The sequence below is a fragment of the Epinephelus fuscoguttatus genome, linkage group LG14 (genome assembly GCF_011397635.1).
Source record: "Epinephelus fuscoguttatus linkage group LG14, E.fuscoguttatus.final_Chr_v1".
In the NCBI taxonomy this organism is placed as follows: domain Eukaryota; kingdom Metazoa; phylum Chordata; class Actinopteri; order Perciformes; family Serranidae; genus Epinephelus; species Epinephelus fuscoguttatus.
Genome location: NC_064765.1, coordinates 36,077,274 through 36,098,518, shown reverse-complemented (window position 1 = coordinate 36,098,518; position 21,245 = coordinate 36,077,274). Strand labels below are relative to the sequence as shown.

Below are 21,245 nucleotides of genomic sequence, written 5' to 3'. Positions count from 1 at the left end.
CATACTCTTTCAAGCATTTCATATATTCCATAAATTACTTTTGCATTCAGTGGCCTATAACATTATCCAGTTAGCACAGTACAATAACTAAACATGTTCCCAGAAAACTTAGATTTCTCTACTTTTAAGATGCTCCCTTAATTTAGCTGGTCTTTAGCTCTTAACAAAAACAACTCCTCATCTGCATTTTATTCTTGTCTAAAATTACTATACCCTATGGTAGCCCTGAAAGGCAAGATGAAAAAAAAAAACACAAGAACTTTGACATAGGATATATTATCTCCTGCTTACAGGGTGTTATCTCCTACGTTTGAGATATTATTTCCTACGTAAGAGATATTGTCTCCTAAGTATGAGATATTATTTCCTACATGGGAAATATGATCTCCTAAGAACGGGACGCTATCTCCTGTGTGAGATTATTAGATTATTTTGTACTGGATGTTATCTCCTCTGTGGGAGACATTATCTCCTGAGCACCGGATGTTATCTCCTACTTTTGAGGTATTATTTCCTACATAGGAGATATTATCTCCTACTTACAGGATGGTATCTCCTGTTTTTAAGATATTATCTTCTACGTAGGAGATATTATCACCTAAGTACGGGATGTTATCTCCTACATTTGAAATATAATTTTCTACATAGGAGATATCATCTCCTAAGTACAGGATGTAATCTCTTAGGTATAAGATATTGGGCTCTAGTTTCGCAGACTGGACGAGGCGGAGGCGCAGTGCACCTGTGCTTCGCCAACTGGATGTGGCCAGGTGGATTTTGCAAGTTTGGCACACCGTGCGCCTGGCGCAGCTACTCCTCTTTCCCACCTCCGTCCCTCCTACCTGCGCAAGTCGGAAAGAGGGAGGAGAGAAGGCGTGGAGTGGGTTTTACACACATCACACCAATCAAATGAGCCCCTCTCCTCGCCCTTAAATGCGCCGCGCGAAGGCGTAATGAGAGTTTACTCAATTCGCCATGGCAGAAGAGAGCAGCAGCGTCAGACGGCCAAACTTCTCCCAGGAGGAAACTGATGTTTTGGTCCGGGAGGTCCAAGCTCGCAGTGTCTGAATATACGGAACTGCGAGCAGACCTCCACGGGCTGATGATGCAAAGGTAGCCTGGGAGGAGGTCACCACAATTGTAAATCAATGTTGCGTTCCTCTTGTGTGCGTGTGCGCTCTCTCTTTCTCTCTCGCAGTCTCACTCTGTTTCTTTTCTTTTGACTTTTCTAAGATGACAGATGCTGAATATATACTCCCTATCTGATGCTGTGGCTGTTTGTGGTTGGCTGAGAGGGATGTGAACTCATTAGTTTGCAGCTGTGTTAATCAAATCAGGTTGGGTTTCCATTACGCGTGCCAAACGTGCCAAACGGTGCCAATCCCCTTTGATCTGACATCAGATGTGACGGGACAGTCGATATAGAGATACATTATGTGCTGATTGCAGATAGTTGCATTGAATAGTGTTTTTGTGGGTATTTATTGCATTGTTAATGTGCCTGACATTCTGGAAACCTGCCTGTGAGGTTTTGGTGACGTGTGCGCACTGTCCGCTGGTCAGCCAAACTTCCACTTACACCGGCTGTGCTCCGCCTGCGCTGACAGTAGACCTGGTTTCAGCTGGCAAGCTTTTAGCGCACCTTCGGCGAAGCCTTTTGGCACGAAACTGTCACTGCACCAAGCTGGATCTGTCGACACCTCCCCCTGCTGCGCCGCCACACCCATCTCAGCGCACCTCGGTCTGCCAAACTACCAAACTGAGCGCGCCTCGGGTTGCGCTGCTTGAAACTAGCTCTGCGCGGGTTTCGCCACCCTGCGCCGCGCCGGGAAACTAGAGCCCATTATGTCCTACGTAGAGATTTCTCTTGCGTGGATGTTCTCTCCTATCACAAATGTCCACTGGCAATAGCAGGATTCTATTTTGTACGCACAAGAACCATCCACCTGCTACATCTAGGTTCCCTCACATACGCAGTCTACTCAGCTAGTGAATGAGCATGCGAGACAAGGACAGACTGATTCATGTTTCTTTGCACCAATGTTACATCAACAACATCACCATACACAGGGTTTACATAGTCATCATCAAAGCTCTCATACAGTAGCAACAACATTCTGATAAATGGCAAATGGGCTGCAGGTGGATGAAATAATACATCATGAGGAAAATATTAATTATACACTCTCTAAAATGGGCACACAGAGAGCAGAGCAGAGCTGCAGAGTTGCTGCTGTATTCTCACATTAAAAAGACGCTATGTGCATTTACGCACAATGGTGTGCCTTTGAAAACAGCAACAACACTGACAAAATGAGATATCAAATCTCTCTGTCAAGTTTGAATTCTCACCTAAAATTCTGAGGAATGCCTCTGCACCTCATCGGTCACAGCCTGTACCTTTCGTTTTTCTTATTCCCTCTGCCATTGTTTTGCTTACTGTGTTCTTGATGCAAAGGTAACATTTATACTTTGCCACATGGATAATTGCAATTATGTACAGTATCTACAGTAAAATAATGTAATAACTTTTTAGACACAACATAAATTTCTTAGAAACTCAGAGCAGCAGAGTGGTGTATAAACCCTGACTCTGTCTTTGTACTGCTGTGGGAATATACATTATGTTAAATTTACTATGTGAGCTGTTGTGGTATATGTCAGAGGTAATTTTGCCGTTATTAGCAACCGGCCATTATTTGAATACCAGCTTTTTTATGATAATGTATGATAGCTCAGTTAAGTTCATGAGAAAGTAAACTAATATCCCTTTTCAGCAGTCATGGGCTGGCTTGGCTTGACTTGGTTTGGGCCAACAGCCCAGCACGGCAGGGATTTGCATTTCCATTACAACAGTGCTACCTGCTTGAAGGTGTGTATTAAACTGATGATGGCTTGTCTTGAGTGAAGACATTTAAAAGCAGAGTGCTGATCCACAGCCACAGTCCCATGTTACTTGGGTTGCATGTGTTTTTCCACAGCACGGCAGGTAAAAGAAGTTTACCTGGTGGAGGTGAGCTGTTTGTAGAGGTGCAGTAAGAGCCTGTTGTCTCTAACTCTTCATCATCATCTCACTGTGGCTGTGTCTGCTTTCACTGTCCTCACTGCTATATTATTAGACCTGTCTTTATTGAAGAAAAGCCACAGACAAAGTTCCGCTAATTCAGTGAGAAACACATTTCAATTCCTATAATGGTAATAATTGGGGGTTGGTTGCAGTCCACCCTGCACTGCTACCAGGTTGAGGGCTGGCGGCCTGGCTTTGGACCTACTCCTGAGAAGTTTCATCTCTGGGGCATATTGGTGTGGCACGGTGTGTCTTAACTGATAATGGAAACAAAAACTGCCGTGGCATGGCTTTACTTGGCAGGGCCAAGGGTGACAATAGAAAAAGCGTTAACTGCAGAGAATTCACAGCATTCAACTTAACGGCTTGGTTTACCTGTTCTTGTCAGTGTGTGTACATTACCAAAGAGCTACACTTGCAGCCCAGTAAAACAAAGTTTGGCTAGTCTTGTTGTGTACTGGTCATCCATACACCTCCCTACCTCTTCTATAGTCTAGCACAGTGATACTCAATTTACAGCCTGTGGGCCAAATCTGGCCCTTGACAGGGGGCCATGTGGCACGCTGAATACATTCACCCTGGGACTTTTTTGTTCATTTTTTTTGTTCACTTTGGTGCAGAAGTGCATAAAAAAAACATTCAAATAGAGCTTCCTTGTTTCAGATACAAGTGTCGGAGAGGACCCCCCCTAACTAACTGATGAGGAAACCTCTCTGTTCATAGAACAAATCTACACACAATAATCTCCTGACTGTAACTGGCCTTCAGAATTGATCCTGAAAAGGTGTAGCCACTCTAGGTGTGTGACAGCCCTACCTTGTCATTGACGACACTCTTTCCATCCCAGGCCCAGCCTCGCTTGGTGAAGTAGTTGACGGTGGCAAATTCAATAAGTGCCGAGAAGACGAAGGCATAGCAGACAGCAATGAACCAGTCCATAGCTGTAGCATAGGCCACCTTAGGCAGTGAATTACGGGCACTGATACTCAGGGTTGTCATTGTGAGAACTGTAGTTACACCTGGGAAGAGAGGACAGAAGCACAGAGAAAATAAAAAAATTCAGCATAAGAGAATATATCTAGTGAAAGGCAAACGGTACAGGAAGGTCTTACCAGAACTGTTAATATACAACATTTCATTTTTTTATCCTCCAAATCCTACAAGACGCCCAACAGCAGCCTGAACACTGAATGACCTGTGTGACTCATATGTTTTTTACAGTCTGATTCAGAACAGTAGACTGGTGGAGACACGAGGTGGTACATTACCAGATGCAGATGTGTGCACTGTAAACAGTTTTGTCTTTTTTTGGTTCAGGTATGGGGTTGAAATTTCACATAAAAACAGAATATAACTAAATAGAGACTAGGCATACAAATAAAACTTTGAGGATGAGCAAATTAATGAAAGCATAAAGCAAGCAAACAATCAAACAAAGACACACACACACAAAAGAAAAAAAAATCCCTCAAAAGCCATTTTACAAAAATGAGTTTTTAAATGAATTTTGAAAGAGGACAAGGTGGTGGCTTGAAGATCACTTATGTATGATGGGGTAAGGCCACTCAATGATTTGAAAACAAACAATACAATATTAAAATCAATCCTGAACACCATAGGTAACCAAGTTAGTTTATTTGTCAAAAGGAGTTATACGTTGTCTTCTGTGGCTCTGGAGACGATTTGTGTCAAGGTGTTTTACTGCTTTTGTAAGTTTATTTTGAAAAAGTCTCTAAGCATCTAACAAGCAGAAACTCTATATTTCCTGTGAAAATGGTCATCTATTTAGAAAACACACCAGACGTAAATTGACACGCCATCCTGGAACATCAAAAACAAACGAGGGAGGATTCCTAGCATGTAATATGTAGACGTGAATGGCACTGACAAAGCAGTGATATTTGAGAAGCTGGGATGAGAACGTGTTGATGGGGCACACACTCTACCAGGTGAGCTAAAGGATGCCCCAACTTCTGCATACAAAATTACTCAGATGATCAGCACTGGTTCCACATGTGTGGCACATGGAGCAGGTGCACTAGAGACTTCTGTCTGCTGAGCGGCTATTTCCGGTTTAGCGTTCTGCTTACTTGAATGAGGATAAAATGACTGAAAAGACTTTGCAAATGGATCAAATTTTGATAGTAAAACTAATCATTTTGTGGGGGTGTGGCGCTCAGAAGAATTGGTCAAAGTGCCGCAATCCAAAGTGCAACTTGCAAATATCAAAATGTTTAGTACAGACAGGATCACTGCAGTTGGATCACTTGGGAAAAACAGGGGGCCACGCATTTCCCTATAATCCCATGTGATCTTTAAATCCCATGTGAGTCAGATCTGTCTGTAAATTTATACGTTTGTCCTGTTGCCCAGGAGCCACTACGAGTAGTTGCTACAGTGTGACCGTATAGACCTTTCTGTGTGTGCTGAAACTGAATGTACTGTAGCAAGATAAGAGCATCAAGACTGGACTACGTACCAGCGGTAAGAGCGGGTGGTCTCTGAATTCTTTTTGAATCTTGAATCAGAGATTAGAGGTTTAACTCATTTCCTATGTTTGATGAGAGACATTATTATCCAAACAAATGAGTGGGGGGACTTGTTAATGCTCATCAGTGGCCAACAGCAGGGATATGACATGTGTCCATTGATATAAGCACGCACATTCCCACACACACACACACATTCATGAACACACACACACACACACATACACACATATACTATTTGTGCTGCAGGTCATATTTACCAGCTCTCCATCACACCGTGAACACATCGCTACCCACTGTAAGAGGATCATGTGCTTTCCTTTTGATGTTGCACTCCTCGTATGTTCACACTGACACACACACCGATGTGCAAAGCCATGCACACATACCTTTTTCCCATTCCATATTTCATCTTGAAGAATCAGCATTGTGCATCCATCTGCAATATTTATCGTCACTTTGAGAAATAGTATATCATGTTTAACCCCTTGGTTTTGATCTCACTCTCATTAAGATGTCTCAAATTGAGTTAAGTGACACAGAGGCCATGCACTTCTGATCTGAATTCTAACCAGATCTGACTCCATCATAGAGCTTCTACATGTATAAAAAAAATCTAAAAATGGAGAGGTCACAAAAGCATGACCTGACGGATAATGAATTCAAAAGCACTGCAGTTCGGGGTGAATATCACACCTGAAATGTGTCCAACCAACATGTCCTCCAGACTCAACAACACACTATGGTTGCTGTGTTTGCCTATGAAAACAGTCATATGACTGTTTTCTGATATTTAGACCTACCCTTGCCAGCTGCCAGTTGTTCTCCCATATGTCAGGTGTTATTTACAGCCTGCTCCAATCTGTGCAAATAACATGAACATTTGATTTGCTTTCTGTCTGAACACGCCTCTGATTTTCTTCAGACAGTTGCAGTAATACTTCAACCTGTCTCCAGTGCAAATCTAAAACTAATCTAATCTTGATTCAACCATAGCAAACTGCATTATTCTTTCTTGTTTCAAGACACAGATGGGTTGAAATATTGTGAATGTACTGGCAGATTCTTTCACTTGTTTAACTGAAAAATAATATGGTACTTTAGAAATAGGGCATTTACTAATTTAAGTCAAACTTAATATTAATTCACTTTAAACACTAGTTTCCATGTATGTTGAATTGTATGCTCCTGTGTCTGTTTTGTGTATTCCACTATCTAGCAGCACCGCCATTACTGCTGTGGCAAGTTGTAGTGACTCAGTGTCTGCTGTCTGCTGAAAATGACCAGCAAAGCTTGTCAATTTTCTATATCATCTCAGTTGAATAAAAGACAAGCACTGGCTTAAAATTCAGATATTACTGACTGCCAAATAACACTTAATTTTTTCATGGTAAAAAAAAAAAAAAATACTCCTGCTAAATATAGAGCTGCCAGTGTTTAAAAATCATCTTAACTAACCATGTAGTTGCTTGTAGTATCTTATGTAAATGGACGGCATACGCATTTAAAAGTAAATTGACTGCTTGATACAAAATTGCATGTGTTCTGTTTGTGATGCAGACTAAATAATGTTTATTTTGTGGTCATTAGGTTGTCCTGCTAAGAACACTTCACATTATGTAATCTGTTGATTGAGTTAACTTTCTCTGTGTGTCCAACACATTCTCACTCCAATCTCGTCACATATCCACGTTTGGTCATGGACTTTCCATGCTGAGATATGACATGCAAGGTACCCGGGTGCATTGATTGTTGACGTTCTGGGATGCCACTGTGTCAACTTCAGTCTGTTACATGCATTGTCTGTTGTTAAAATACACTTTCGTTTTTACACAAAATTTACAGTTTGCATACAGTCTCTGTCAAAATACATACACTACGTCAGCACACCATTGCCAATTGACTTTTTTTCGTACATGGTCACGTTTAGCCAACACACTGACGTGGCTATGTTTAGACTACAAAACCATTTTTAGGGAAAAGAACAGGGTTTGGCTTTACAGTCACACAGGAAGCAAACACTGGCCTCCTGGGTGAAAGGCGCTGTATGTTGGACCCATCCACCACTGTTAGCTAGCTAAGCAGTGTTAACTTAGCTTAGCCTACTAAAGTTAGCTAGGTAAGCAGTGTAAATTTAGCTTGCATTGCTTGTTTTATCATCTTTTTTTGTGTTTTACATTTCACATGCTCTTACTTGCAGAGCACTGACTAAAATACTCTATGTTATGCTTGCAACTAATTGGCATCAATTAACTGTAAGTGTACCAATTAACCATTTTCTTTATAATAATACACTAAAGAGTTCTTTCTATAAAAATATTAGAAAATTATTCAGGACTTACACATCCATGATATTACTAGAATTACCACTTATGGTTGTATGCCTTCATGAACCAGTCAAGTTGCAGTAACAGTTTACATCCATGTCTGTGAAAACATGGATGCTTCACACGTCTTCCCCTCCGCAGCACAGAATATCTGTACAGTCAGAAGTTTGAAAGTGGGCACCCAAGACTAGTGTCATCAATTCAGTGTCTGACCAAATGTCTCTTCTTCTGTTACTGAGATATGATGTTGTCTTATGGCCAGAAAAGTGTTTTTGCAGAACATTATGCTGTCACAGTGAAGTTGATCTTCGAGCTTGTGGATATAAAATGCCATCACTTCATCTTTATATCCTATTAAACATTTTAGTAAAAGTTTATCATGAAAACTGTATAAATTCTTGAATTGCAGCTAAAAATATATTTTGTGAGGTCACAGTGACCCTGACCTTTGACCTTTGACCACCAACTTCTAACCATTGAATTCTTGAGTCCAAGTGACAATTGTGCCAAATTTGTAGAAATTTCCTCAAGGTGTTCTTGATATATTGCAATCAAGAGATTGCAACAGACGGGGTCACAGTGACCTTGACTTTTGACCACCAAAATCTATTAACTTCATGAGTGACTCAAAGTTGATGTTTGTGCCAAATTAGAAGAAATTCCCTCAAGGTGTTCTTGAGATAACACATTCGTAAGAATGAGATGGATGCAAAGTCACAGTGACCCTGATGTTTGACAACCAAAATCTAACCAGTTCATTACTGTGTCCAAGTGTATGTTTGTGCCAGATTTGAAGAAATTCCTTTAAGGGTTTCTGAGATATCATGTTCATGAGAATGGGACGTACAGATGGACGAACAGATGTATGAACAACCTGAAAACATAATGCCTCCAGCAACAGCTATCTCCAGGACAGAGACATAACCAAAATGTGGTTGTTGGAACTAAAACATATCTTGATTAAGTGGACTTTGACCTTACATCCTGCACCACCATCTGGTCAAAATGTTCCTTTGCTGAACACTCTGACCTCCAATTTCCACATACTTTCGTCTGCACCATGCTGCGTAGCGCCGCAGATCTGGAGCAACCGACGGCGCATACCCTCGCCTACGCAGTGCGCTGTGCGGCGCAGACGGAGTATGTGGAAATTGGGGTGATCTGTGACCCCACAGTATGCAACGTTTCTGTTGTACACACGCCATGAGCTTCTCTCTAGTGCCACCATCTAGCCACATGCTTGCACACGAAATATCTCACCTCATACATGATAGACACACTCCCACAGCTCCATCCTCATGATGTAACTTTTGCTAGTTTCCATTGAGCCCTGGAAATAGTGGTATGTACGTGGAATAGCAACAATGTTATTGTCTTGTTTACAACACTGTAAGAGTGTTCACTGGGACTGCATTGAAAGTGTGGATAATTAAAGTAATGAAGCAGCAGGTAATTAGGGCCAGGAACTGGTTCATGCTGATGTTGATGCCCTTTTCTGTGAATCTGTGAATATATACAAAAGCCTTCAAAGATACTTTATTTAGTCCCCATGTCAAACTACAGAGACACCTGACAATAGACCAACTCTTTAAAATGGACACCATGCAATGTATGTCAGTCCAATACATTGTCAGCAGTTATACAACAAGCATCAAAATGACTGGAATGGAATTTACATCGTATCCCACAGCCTCAACAAAATACATACATGAACAGATTAATTAGCTAATATGTATTGCAGGAATGATGTCATCAATTGTCTCCTACACAATAGAAGACAATTGATGTCATCAATTGTCTTCTATTGTGTAGGTGTCGTGCTCCCTCTCACTATTCAACAAACAGCACTGATAGCCCGGCCTGCCATGGATTCTACCCTGAGTATTGGAATTAGCTGCAATACAAATTTTAAACCTTGTAACAATAAGATGGCTACAGCCATGAGTTTCTTTGATGGCGTAAGAGGCAGTTGGAGATTAATTTCCTTGCTGAGTGGCACTACGGGAATCACACTGCATGGTGGAGACATCTTTTTATTCCCTTCTCCTGCCAACTGGGTCAGGGGAGTCATATTAGAATGAGGAGTGCACGATGTATCGAATTTATTCTGCATTGCAGCTTGTTCCACATATGATGTATACAATGACTACATTGCAAACAGTGTTCAGAAATGGTCATGCTCTTTTTTTTTGTTTTGTTTTAGACTTGCTTTGGCATTTCAGTTCTCTCGCTCTCTTCTGTGGCTCTTTCCCTCTCACAGACACATATTGCATAAACAAAACACTCACAAACATGATGCGTCACACACACACCTTCACCCAGCCATCTCACTTTCTCCTGAGCAATAGTGTGAGAAGGCAAGGCATGTTTCTCATCTGCAGGGCTGATGCTGGGCTGTTGCGACCATGGAGCACCACTGCGATTTGCAAATATAATGAATATCTGGACTAGTTTCCAGCTTACAATGAGTAAATCATCATGTTTAACTGTGCTGCAGTATTAACTTAATGAGATTAACAAACAGAGGTTTTAGCCTGGACTTAATATGTAGGACCATTGACCTTTAGCCATGGTTGTTGTCAGCGCATAAGCATATAAAAGGATGGAAAGGGAAGTAAAATTTAAAAAAAAACAATCACTGAGGAGGATGTTAATTCTTCATGAGCCTTGAGAATGTCCCTTTGTCTTGGACCTGCGCTGTAAGTATGTTTAGTTGCAGATCCAGTGTCTGTTACTGGGAACATCTGGCCAGTGTAAGCTTGTGGCTATTTGGCCCAGATGTCAATGTGCTCAAAGCCCTCTACATGTTGATTTGTTCTTTTTATCTTGTTTGCACGTAAAATATACAACGAATAAAGCTCTAACTGTCAGTTCGTTTGAGCTGGTCATAACACAATGAATGTAGGGATCTGTGAACAGACTGTGAGGCATAACAGTACATATGTAAACCTTAAAATAATTACCTTTTGTAAGGTGCACAAAATAAACAGCATGTGTGCAAAGTATACAAAGCATATATGACCCACTGAGCATCAAATGTGAAGTCATCGGATACATTTTTTTTCTGAATTTACACCTATAATACACTCCTGCATGTATCCAAGTGTCTTTGGCACTGAAAACTTACGATACTAACTCCTTCTCTAAGTCATAAAATGCCTTTCAACACAACGTTTCCCTTCTGCCCTGTTTGCCCTTATGGTCACAATAGATAATGACTGGGTTTATTGGTGTGCATAATACCGCAGTGGATACATGGCAAGAGAGCATAACGTTAGCCACAGACAGGTCCCTGACATTTTACCAAATGGGAAATCAGAGTATCGGTGTGGGTCCACTGTCCTTTGGCAGATAAGCAGGGCGAGACCTCATTGCAGCATGACCCTCATCTGGTGGCCTGCCTGCAGTGGCCTGATAAAATGTTCACCTGTCAGCATGAGCACACAGTTTACCATCAGGACCACAGAACTGGGCAGAGAAAGCCCTGCAGGTTCAGGTGAGGATAGGAAGGATTACCATTTGGGAATCCTGGCCTGGCTGGTTGACTTTATGTGCTCTTCTGTTTCAGCACAAAAGTGGACATAAATAAAATATTTCACAGGCATTCAAAAGTTAAGGCCCAAACACAATGAATCAATGCTCTCTTTTATCCACCTTATTTTCAAACACGGAAGTAAATAGTGATCAACTTCCGTGTTTTTGTGTGTGACTTCCGGTCAGCCGCTTTCCCTTAACGGAGCTAACGGTGCAAGCTAATTTTATTCAGTTTTCAGTTGTTTATGTTAGTCAATCAGTTAGTTAGTTAGTTAGTCTGTGTATTTTGTATAGATAACTGTGCCCACGTTTCTGTTATCCAGTAACTGCTGGTAAAAATAATTCCCTCTAAACGCGAATAAATCGCACGTCAATCAAAAACTATGAACCCAAAAAAGCACAATCTATCCCGAGTGAGACAAACTGCTTGATCCCCGTCTCCAGTGTACCAGCAGAGAACCTGCAGAACCGAATCAGCGAAAAAACACACCAGGCTACACAGCCTCTCTACCTGAGCAGCTGAAGCTGCGGCTCGCATCCTCGACACACAGACACACAGACGGTGCTTCTGCATGCCAGCCAAACATGTGCGCAACTGTGAGAAATAAATATGTGAGGTGTACGCTGCTTTTCTATCTTTCTTTCTGTCAGCGACATACACTCCTAACACAGTCTCCTGTTGTCGAATACGACATGAAACTACTCCAGTTAGCTCAATCATGTTGTAACTAAGACATCCGCTGGAGAAAATATTTTTTTCACAGGCCACTTTGTGAGTTTAGTGAGTTATTACAGACACGGCTAACGGCTAACAGCTAACGGTTAGCCCAGCTAATCTACGATAGCTGCACACAGAGAAAATACTAATGTTTGTTCAGTCATTGTGTTTATAGACTTTACAAACATCAGATTAGTCTAAACGGTGATACAGTGGCGTGAAAAATGTGATATATACATATATATAGCTAAACTCAACAGGGTAAACAACAAGGCGATTCCCATTTACACAGTGGTAAGAGTGCTGGACCAGAAGTGTCACACAGAAAAACGGAAGCTGGCTGCGTTCTGTCTTGCCTCCATGTTTCTGTGGAAAAATAAGGTGGATACTGTACCGAATAAAAATGCCTGCAAGTTTTCATATATCTTAAACTATTATTACTTATGTTGTTGTTGTTGGCAGTGTGGTTTTATATTAGATTTGATTTTTGATATGTTGTCATTTGTTTCTTATAATTTTATTAGCTATGGCCAGTTGAAAGACTTGTTTGAGTGCCACTCTTTTTAATTTCGTTTTACTTAAATTGCACCAAACAGGATTATCAATTATGCTTCTGAGCAATATGAAAACCTGTTGACATATAATGTCTTTGGCTGCTGAGTTGGTATAGAGTTGGCACCATCAAAAACAGAACAGGCCTTTAGTTACATTACCTTGATAAAATTTTACACTGAATGAGAGGTTAAACTCTACTGTAACATGAAGGCTCTATCTTGGTATTGGAACACGACACAGACATAGTGTGGGACATAATGTGAGCGCACTGAGATTATTCCTGTGTTTTGGACATATTTATATTGAAGCGTTCAGAACGAGGCTTTCAGTTCGGTACGCATTACAAACTGAGCGATACATTGAACTATCCTATTACATTTGGAAAATAAAATACACATCTTGGTTATGCTAGCTTGTTGCAATATGGTCAGGAGTGGTATGACCAGGTCTGGCATTTGACACCACTTTGGTTTTGCTATGAATTATGAGGGCTCGCTGATTTGTAGCAGCCGACATGACACCCTCCTCTGTGGTGAAAAATGCAGGCTTTACAGACATGCTTAATTTATAAGAGCCCTTCATGTTCCTAAATGAGCCCATTTCAGCCAGGCTGTAACCCCTGCTTTTGACAAAAAAAACAAAACAAAACAAAGCCCAATATATGATGTTAGATTTAATACATTTAAAAGAAACTGGCATTTCAGACACATAATTATTTCTTTATCGTTTATAACTACAATATTATATTTAATATTTCCTAAGGAGCTGTTTTTGCTTCATAAGCCTCTAAGAAGACACCCTAGAAGATGGGTCACTCAGATATAGCTAGCAGACATAGCTGAGTTAAAATAACTGGAATTAATAAATAATAAAATAAATGAATAAATAAAAAATCTAGGAAATGTTTTTTGCTGTATCAAACTACTACACAACTGTATCGACCAAATTGTGAATTTTGCGAACCCTTACACCCCTAATATGTATACATACCACACACACACACACACACACATACTGTAATATGTGCAATGGATCCCCAGAGAGTTCTAATTGACTTATGGCTAAGTCCCGCCCTCAAACGCGATGAGCCAATCACAGCGTGTATAGCCATTCCCATACACTCGGACATTCTCTGCCTTATGAACTTTTTCTGAGATTTTGGTTACTTGGTTACTTCTCAATGACATCTGATCGTTATGTCTCCAAAAATCATCAATTGCCTCCTGTGAAATGCCGTGTACTGTGACACCTGCCATAGCGCCGGTCACTGGATGTTGATAGTTTGTCCGAGTGAGTGGAGGGGGGCGTGGCTTAGCCATAGGTCAATTGGAGTTGCTATGCGGGGCCACTGAAAACTTTGGTGTGGAATGCCAAAACCAAAAGCCATAACTGAATTCTAGGAATTCCATTATGCAGTTAAAAACTATATCACTATGAGGGTTAAGGAATTGCACACTGATATACTTTGTTTTCTTATTTTACAGTTCATTTTACTAATTATCTGATGCATAGACTTATACTGGGATCTCTGTATCTGTATGTGTTAGGAGATTCATTCATTAGTAGGTTGTATGTTGTCAGAAATTAATGGCATCCTCCTTCTCTGAGCTGTAACATTAGCTAGCTCAGTGGTTCTAGGTGAGCTGCATGCATGCTTCCTTCTGTGCAGTGATACAGTTAGTGGGTGTAGTTCGATGGAAAGAAAATAGTTCCTAAAGGAAAATGCTCCCAACGAGGTCTGTGGATTATCTTGAGTAACCAGTTTATGATTTCAGGAACAGACATTGCTGTTGAGGTTTTCAAATGTAATTTTTGGCACAAGCCGAGTGCCATCTAGTTCCATTTTATTGGAGAGAAGGCAGACATCTCTATGGCCAATATTTCCAACACATGCAACTCACATCAAAACAGTCTTCAAGGATAAATGGCATTATGGGTAAGAGGTAAAATATGTTTTTGTTTTATTTTTTTCCTTTCAAATGAAAAACTCACCAAAGACAGTTCTGGCTGGCACTGACTCTCGGTTGAGCCAGAAGGAGACCTGGGAGAGGATGACAGTCATGATACAGGGCAGATATGTCTGGATCACAAAGTAGCCGATCTTCCTCTTCAGATGGAAGTGAGCAGTCATCACTGTGTATTCACCTGAGGAGAGAAGTTCAGCTGATGGTCACATACAGTACGTGCTGGTAGTTGCAGATGAGGACAGTATTAGTAGATTAATTAAAAGGTGTATTAATAACATGCATTCATCATGAAAGAATATATCTGAGGAAATAATCGTTATAGTTGAATGTGAAGACTAATATCGACCATGGTAATGGTTCCCAGTTTGTGTGTGCCTGTCAAAGGCTGCTTTGATCACTCAGTGTGTTTCTTTAAGCTCAGCTGGCTTTGTTAGAAGTCTGATGGAGTTTGGTTTGTGAAAAATTCACTTGGCTATTTTTCTGGCCCTGTGATGCCCTGCGATGCTGTAAACTTGAGAGCTGCTAGAGCTCCCATATTCTCTTTCTATCCTTTACTTCCTCCAGGCTGAGAATAATAATAAAAAAAAAAAAAACTTCAAAGAGGTATGAAGAGAGTGGACTTAAATCCATAAAACACAGATAAAAAGAAAGCAAATTGGTGCTGTGAGTAACAATTCTCACAGGACAACATATGCTGCCATTCCCCAGCTGTCACAGATGTTAAAGGGTTTCGTGGTCAGTCTCTTCCTCACAAATTTTGAGACCATGACAATTTTTGTACGCTCTCACTGAGCAGCTGCTACCTTTACTTCATTGTCTGTAGCTGTTGGTTGCCTGATCCTTGGAATAACTCTTAGATTACTGTTTCCTTTTGTGCGATTTCAAAGATAGTCCTATACTCATCCTTATTTGACACCATCCTCAGGCTCTCCTTCCCAAGTTGGTCATTAAAAGCCTCATCTACACGGATCAGTCATAACATTTAAACCACTGACAGGTGAAGTGAATAAAATTGATTATGTCATTATAATGCAATGTTCTGGTGAGAAACCTTGGGTCCTAACATTCATGTGGATGCCACTTGACATGCACCACCCACTATTGCAGATCAAGTACCCCCTCTCATGGCAATGGCAAATACTGTTCATTAATCGCCAAAGGAATGTGACAATGAGCTCAAGGTGTCAACCTGGCTTCCAAAATCTCAAGATCCTAATCTAATCAAGCATCTGTACGACGTGATAGCATTCCATCTTGCATCCCACAGGACTCAAAATATCCGCTACCAAGACCCTGGTGCCAGACCACAGGTCAGAGGCCCCACCATGGATTGGACTTGGAACTGACCTGTCAAGGCATGGACACAGGACCACTGGAATACCACGACCTCCCACAGATGCTTGATTGGATTGGGATCTGAGGAATTTGGAGGCCAGGTCGATGCGTTGAGCTCTTTGTCATGTTACTTATGCCATTCTTGAGCAGTTTTTGGAGTGTGCTTGCCTTGCCCAACCCATTCTCATTCCAAAGTTGTCAAATACTGCCATTTCGTCAGTGATTTCCACGTTAGACCCAGATGAGAAAAGCCATTCTACCGCCCAGTGGTATGATACACCGCCAGATGGCATCAGTTTATAACTCCACTGGAAAACAATATAACTTAAGAAGCTGGAAAGTCCATAGCCACCTTATTCCTAGCCCCCATGTTACCTTGAATGAATTATAGGTACAGCTTCTGGCGCTGAACTGAAATCGGCGATTTCCAGTGGTAACAGTTTGTTTACAGTACTCTGTTCTTCTTTCCAAGAGCAATTGGGAAATAAAACATGGAACACACCACCTGTTGTAGCTCAAACAGGATTATGTGATCATACCTCTGCCATCTCTGACAGCCATCTCAAAGCACTGTGTATTTTTCCTTTTCAACCAAGCACGCTAGCAATTAGCTTGCCTTGTTCCGTTAAAATATTGTCAACTTTAACATGGCCTGAGCTAGCTTAAGGTAAACATCTGCTCCTTCTACAGATGATTTCTGATGACTTATTAAGAGATACAAACACATTTGGCAAACATTTAACCAGGGCTTGACGCTAACTTTTTTCCCAAGGAGCACATGTGCTCCTAAGTTGAAAAAGTAAGGAGCGCACAAAGAACTTTAGGGGCACAATGTAAATTGATCAAATAATGTGTTTTCCGTAATAAATGTGATGCAAATAGACATTTACGAGCAAAATTATTTTAGTTTTGAAAAAGTATTGCAATTTAATTTCGTCTTTAATGTTATTATCTTATATATATTATCTTTCCAATATGATTATCTTATATAATGTTATTACTATCCTAAAACATTCTCCAGGTCCTCTGAAACTCTGCAGGACTTAAGCCTCTTTCACACAGAGCTTTCGTGGCGCCCACCGCGGGGTAGGGCGCAGAGGACAGGATTTGGTGGAGTACAGGCTCGTTCAGGAGCTACAGCTCCATGGTGACCGCTTTCGGGTCTACTTCAGGCTCTTCTCTGCTATTGGACGCGCAGCGCCGAGGTGTCGTCACAGTGCATTGCGGTGAAATTAAAAAAATTTAAATTCGAGCGCAAGCTGGTGGCGCGCGCCACTCAGCTCAGTGGCAGAACGATGCGCTCTTGCACCGCAGTAGCACATACACAATGAATGGGTTCGTCGGCGGAGGTCTGCGCTTTGCGCGCTCCGTGTGAAGAGGGTTTTATTTCCACCGTGCCCAGCAGCGGTACTGTGGCGAACGGTCCCTAAAGGCCTCTACACATGATCAGCTGTAAAACCGCTTTGCGCTGGCTGTCCCATTGTTTGTCTATGGAGAGGGCAGCAACGCCTGACAAAGCGGCCCCGCTACCCTTGGCGTTGCGCACGATATTCATTGTGCCGACAGTGGCTTGAAAAACCACCCATAACTGTGTCACACGGGGAAGAGGGAAGAAGGAAGGCGGCTGGAATTCCTCCAACATTTGCGGTTAGATTATCATATTTTTTTATTGACAAAAATATAGGCTGCTTCGGCTGATTTTTTTATGCGCACATGTGCCCCTAAATATTTTTTACAGTTCGCACACACCTATTTTTAGTCGCAAATGCGAGTGAAACGCTCACACTGTTGAGCCCTGCCTTTAACATAATTCAGAGTTAACCGTAGCTCCATGTAAAGTGCATAAATGTAATTTTTTTCCCTAGCTAATCCTCTGCTCGTCTGTGTTAACAATGCAGTTTACATGATGTTGAGTGACAGACCTGTCTGTCTAGGTGTCATTCCCTTCTGCAAATTCTGATTAATACCTTTTTGCTATGTCTCGTGAAACTTTTGTGGTTTTATTTCTCATATCAATGGTACCTTTGGCAACAGGAACAATCCCTTTTTGTTCTGGGTACATGTTTGACACACAGTTGCTGAAGACAAAATTTAGGTTAGACTGGTTGTTAGTCGTTACAGACAAGGACAGTGCAGCAGGTACCAGGGCTCTGCAAAGACATTTTAGAAAATGCTAAGTTAACATTAAATATTTGTTGAAAAATAAATCAGTATTGAAGGCAAATTACTTTCGAGGGCACTGCCATTGGAGAATGCTATTGCCATGAGGGGATTACTTGGTCTGCAACAGTGTTTGGGTAGGTGGGTAGTGTCAAGTGGCATCTCTATGAATGCCAGTACCCAAGGTTTCAGAACATTGCATTGTAAGATAAATAATGTTATTCACTTAACCTGTCAGTGGTTTTAATGTTGTGGCTGATTGGTGTACGTGCTCTCGTCCTTTGCTGACAAGACTGCAGATGTCAGCTGTCAGAGTGACACCTGCATCCCTTCTTTTGACAATATCTGGAGTAGTAGTATGACTGAGTCAAATAGGCTCATAATGTTGTTGTGTGTTTGGGTTCTATCAGGTCCTCAGATGGTCAGAAAACCTTCAGTCTCACTCGAATCTCCTTTGCTGTCTGCTTCCAAAGGTCATAGGTTTTGTTGAACACTTTTTCATATTTTTTTGTTCTGTGCAATACTTCAGGAAACCTCACAGACCTGGCTGCTGTCGCACGTAGTGCTGCTAGCCTAATGGACACAGTCTATCTCTGAGATATATCATAGAGGTAGTTAGAATCTGCCATTCAGCTCCACAGGCGTACAGGCTCACACCAACATGGATGACTGACCATTTATGAAAAACTGAGATAGCTGCAATTTACAGTAGTGATGCATCTAACAATTATTTTTATTACTGATTAATCTGTGAATTGTTTTGTGATAAATAAATTTCTTAGAAAGTATTGCTTCATTTGCTTGTGATTTATTTTCTGTTTAACTAAACAATTAATTAACTTTTGCCTAAGCAGTAGACATTAATTACCGTTTCGTCCAAACTTATGATAAATAACTTGGTTGACCACTAATTGAACACACTGCATGCTTTTGGGCCACACAGAGGGAAAAGAACTTCACCAGGGATAATATATTCCCAAGCAGACACAGATGTGGACATTTATCCGCATAGGTGGACACATTAAGAAATGCTGTGTCAGTGCTTGATGTATGTATTAACATCCATATCTGCATGGACCTTCCAATATATAGACACATGGCAGATTTAAAGATTTTAAAGGGGACCTATAACACTTTTCCTTATTTTCTGTGATACTGTAATAATGTCCATATTCTCAACATATGTAAAAGAAAACCCTTTGAGCAAGAACCTCAGGCGTCTGACTGCTCCAATTCTCAGCTTGTGACAAACTTCCTTACATGTTCATCTGCTGCAAGTACACTACTGCGAGTGTTTGCATTACATACACTGCTCAGGTTGTTCTCAATAACTTTTGGTATGTTTTCCTACGAAAAGTAATGCACCCAGATTTGTACATATCCCACAGCAAAACTCATAAGTGGAGTATTTAGTGACATATTCTATGTCATAAAACAAAATGTGAAAGCTGCTTAAGCTTGTGTTAACCATAGATATTATTTCAGGCTTCTAACCAAAATTACCGCTGTGTGGTGGTATGCCTACACGTGCCAGTCAAGTTTCTCTTACATTTTACATCCATGTCTGTGAAAACATGGATGCTTTACACCCATCTTCCCCTCGACAGCACAGAAAATCTGTACAATCAGCATGGTTTCAAAGTGACACCCAAGATTAATGTCACCAATTACGTATCTGACCAAATATCTCCCCTTCTGTTCCTGAGATATGACACTGAATAATACCCAGCAAAGTGTTTAATGCAAAACATTATGACATCACAGTGAAGCTGACCTTTGACCTTTTGGATATAAACTGTCATCACTTCATTATTTTATCCTACTCGATATTTGTGTGAAGTTTTGTCATAACTAGCACATGAATTCTTGAGTTATGGCCAAAAACATATTTTGTGTGGTCACACTGACCTTTGACCTTTGACCACACAATTCTAATCAGGTGTTTCTCCAGTCCAAGTCAAATTTAAAGAAATTTCCTTCAGGTGTTCTTGAGATATCATGTTCATCAGAACAAGACAGATGCAAGGTCACACTGACCTTGACCTTTGATAATTGAAATCCAATCCGTGAATTGATAAGTCCAAGTAAACATTTGTGTCAAATTTGACAAAATTCCCTCACAGTGTTCTTGAGATATTGCGTTCATGATATTGCCATTGATGCAAGACCTTGACCTTTGACCCTTGACCCCCAAAATCTAATCACTTCATCTCTGAGTCCAACTGAATGTTTTTGCCAAATCAGAAGAAATTCCCTTGAGGCATTCTTTAAGATATCACATTCATGAGAATGAGACAGACAAGGTCACAGTGACCTTAACCTGAACACCAAAAAGCTAACCAGTTCATTGTTAAATCCAAGTGAATGTTCATGCAAGATTTGAAAAAATTCCCTCAAAGTGTATGGACAGAAAACCTGAAAACATAATGCCTCCTTCCATGGCTGTCGCCAGTGCGGAGGCATAAAAAACCCATTGGCTTGTGACGAGGGAACTAGGAGTGCTAAAATGCTAACTCATATGTGGTTTTTAGGACTCATTCAGCTTCTATAATAATGGCACTTTTACTGAGAACGAAATCCAGTTGTCATAAACCTTTTCAGGCATATGATATTCTTTTTTTGTTAGTTCTCTTCTGTTCATCTGACTTGAAATATATGCATGATGCTCACCAGTGCTGGATTTAATGGTCTCCTTCCCCACAGACTGCCCCACCAGGTCGTACTGGTTGAGTCTGGATCCATCAGCTGCCACGTCCACTGACTGGGAGGCATTACGAGTCCAGATGTAAGTAACCTCTGTCTTGGTGTAGGCATCTGATGCAGGAAGAGCAAGGAGACAGTGAACAAACCAGCCCTATCACTCTTCACTCTGTCATATTCAATACACAGTCTCACACCAGAGCACCTTGTTGAGGCTGTTGGCTAAAATTACAGAGATCACATGTACAGCTGCCTGCAGCCCCTGACATCAAGAGAGGGATAATTACTCCTACACATAGAATTACAGCCATGATGCAGTCTTATCACTTCATGAACAGCATATTATGTGTGGTGGGTTCAGACTGAAATAACTTCTAATAATAGGCTCACTCT

The 21,245-nt window shown here is 41.0% G+C and overlaps 1 protein-coding gene across 2 annotated transcripts in view; it reads right to left on the bottom strand.

The window, feature by feature from the left end:
• gabra2a (gamma-aminobutyric acid type A receptor subunit alpha2a) overlaps nucleotides 1-21,245 on the bottom strand; it is a 110,346-nt gene that overhangs the window by 34,381 nt on the left and 54,720 nt on the right. For both annotated transcript variants that reach the window (XM_049596300.1, XM_049596299.1), the window contains exons 7-9: nucleotides 20,823-20,966; nucleotides 14,683-14,835; nucleotides 3,884-4,086 (exon numbers count right to left, since the gene is read on the bottom strand). In XM_049596300.1, the coding sequence (XP_049452257.1) occupies nucleotides 3,884-4,086; nucleotides 14,683-14,835; nucleotides 20,823-20,966 (500 nt within the window). The remainder of the gene's footprint in view (nucleotides 1-3,883; nucleotides 4,087-14,682; nucleotides 14,836-20,822; nucleotides 20,967-21,245) is intronic.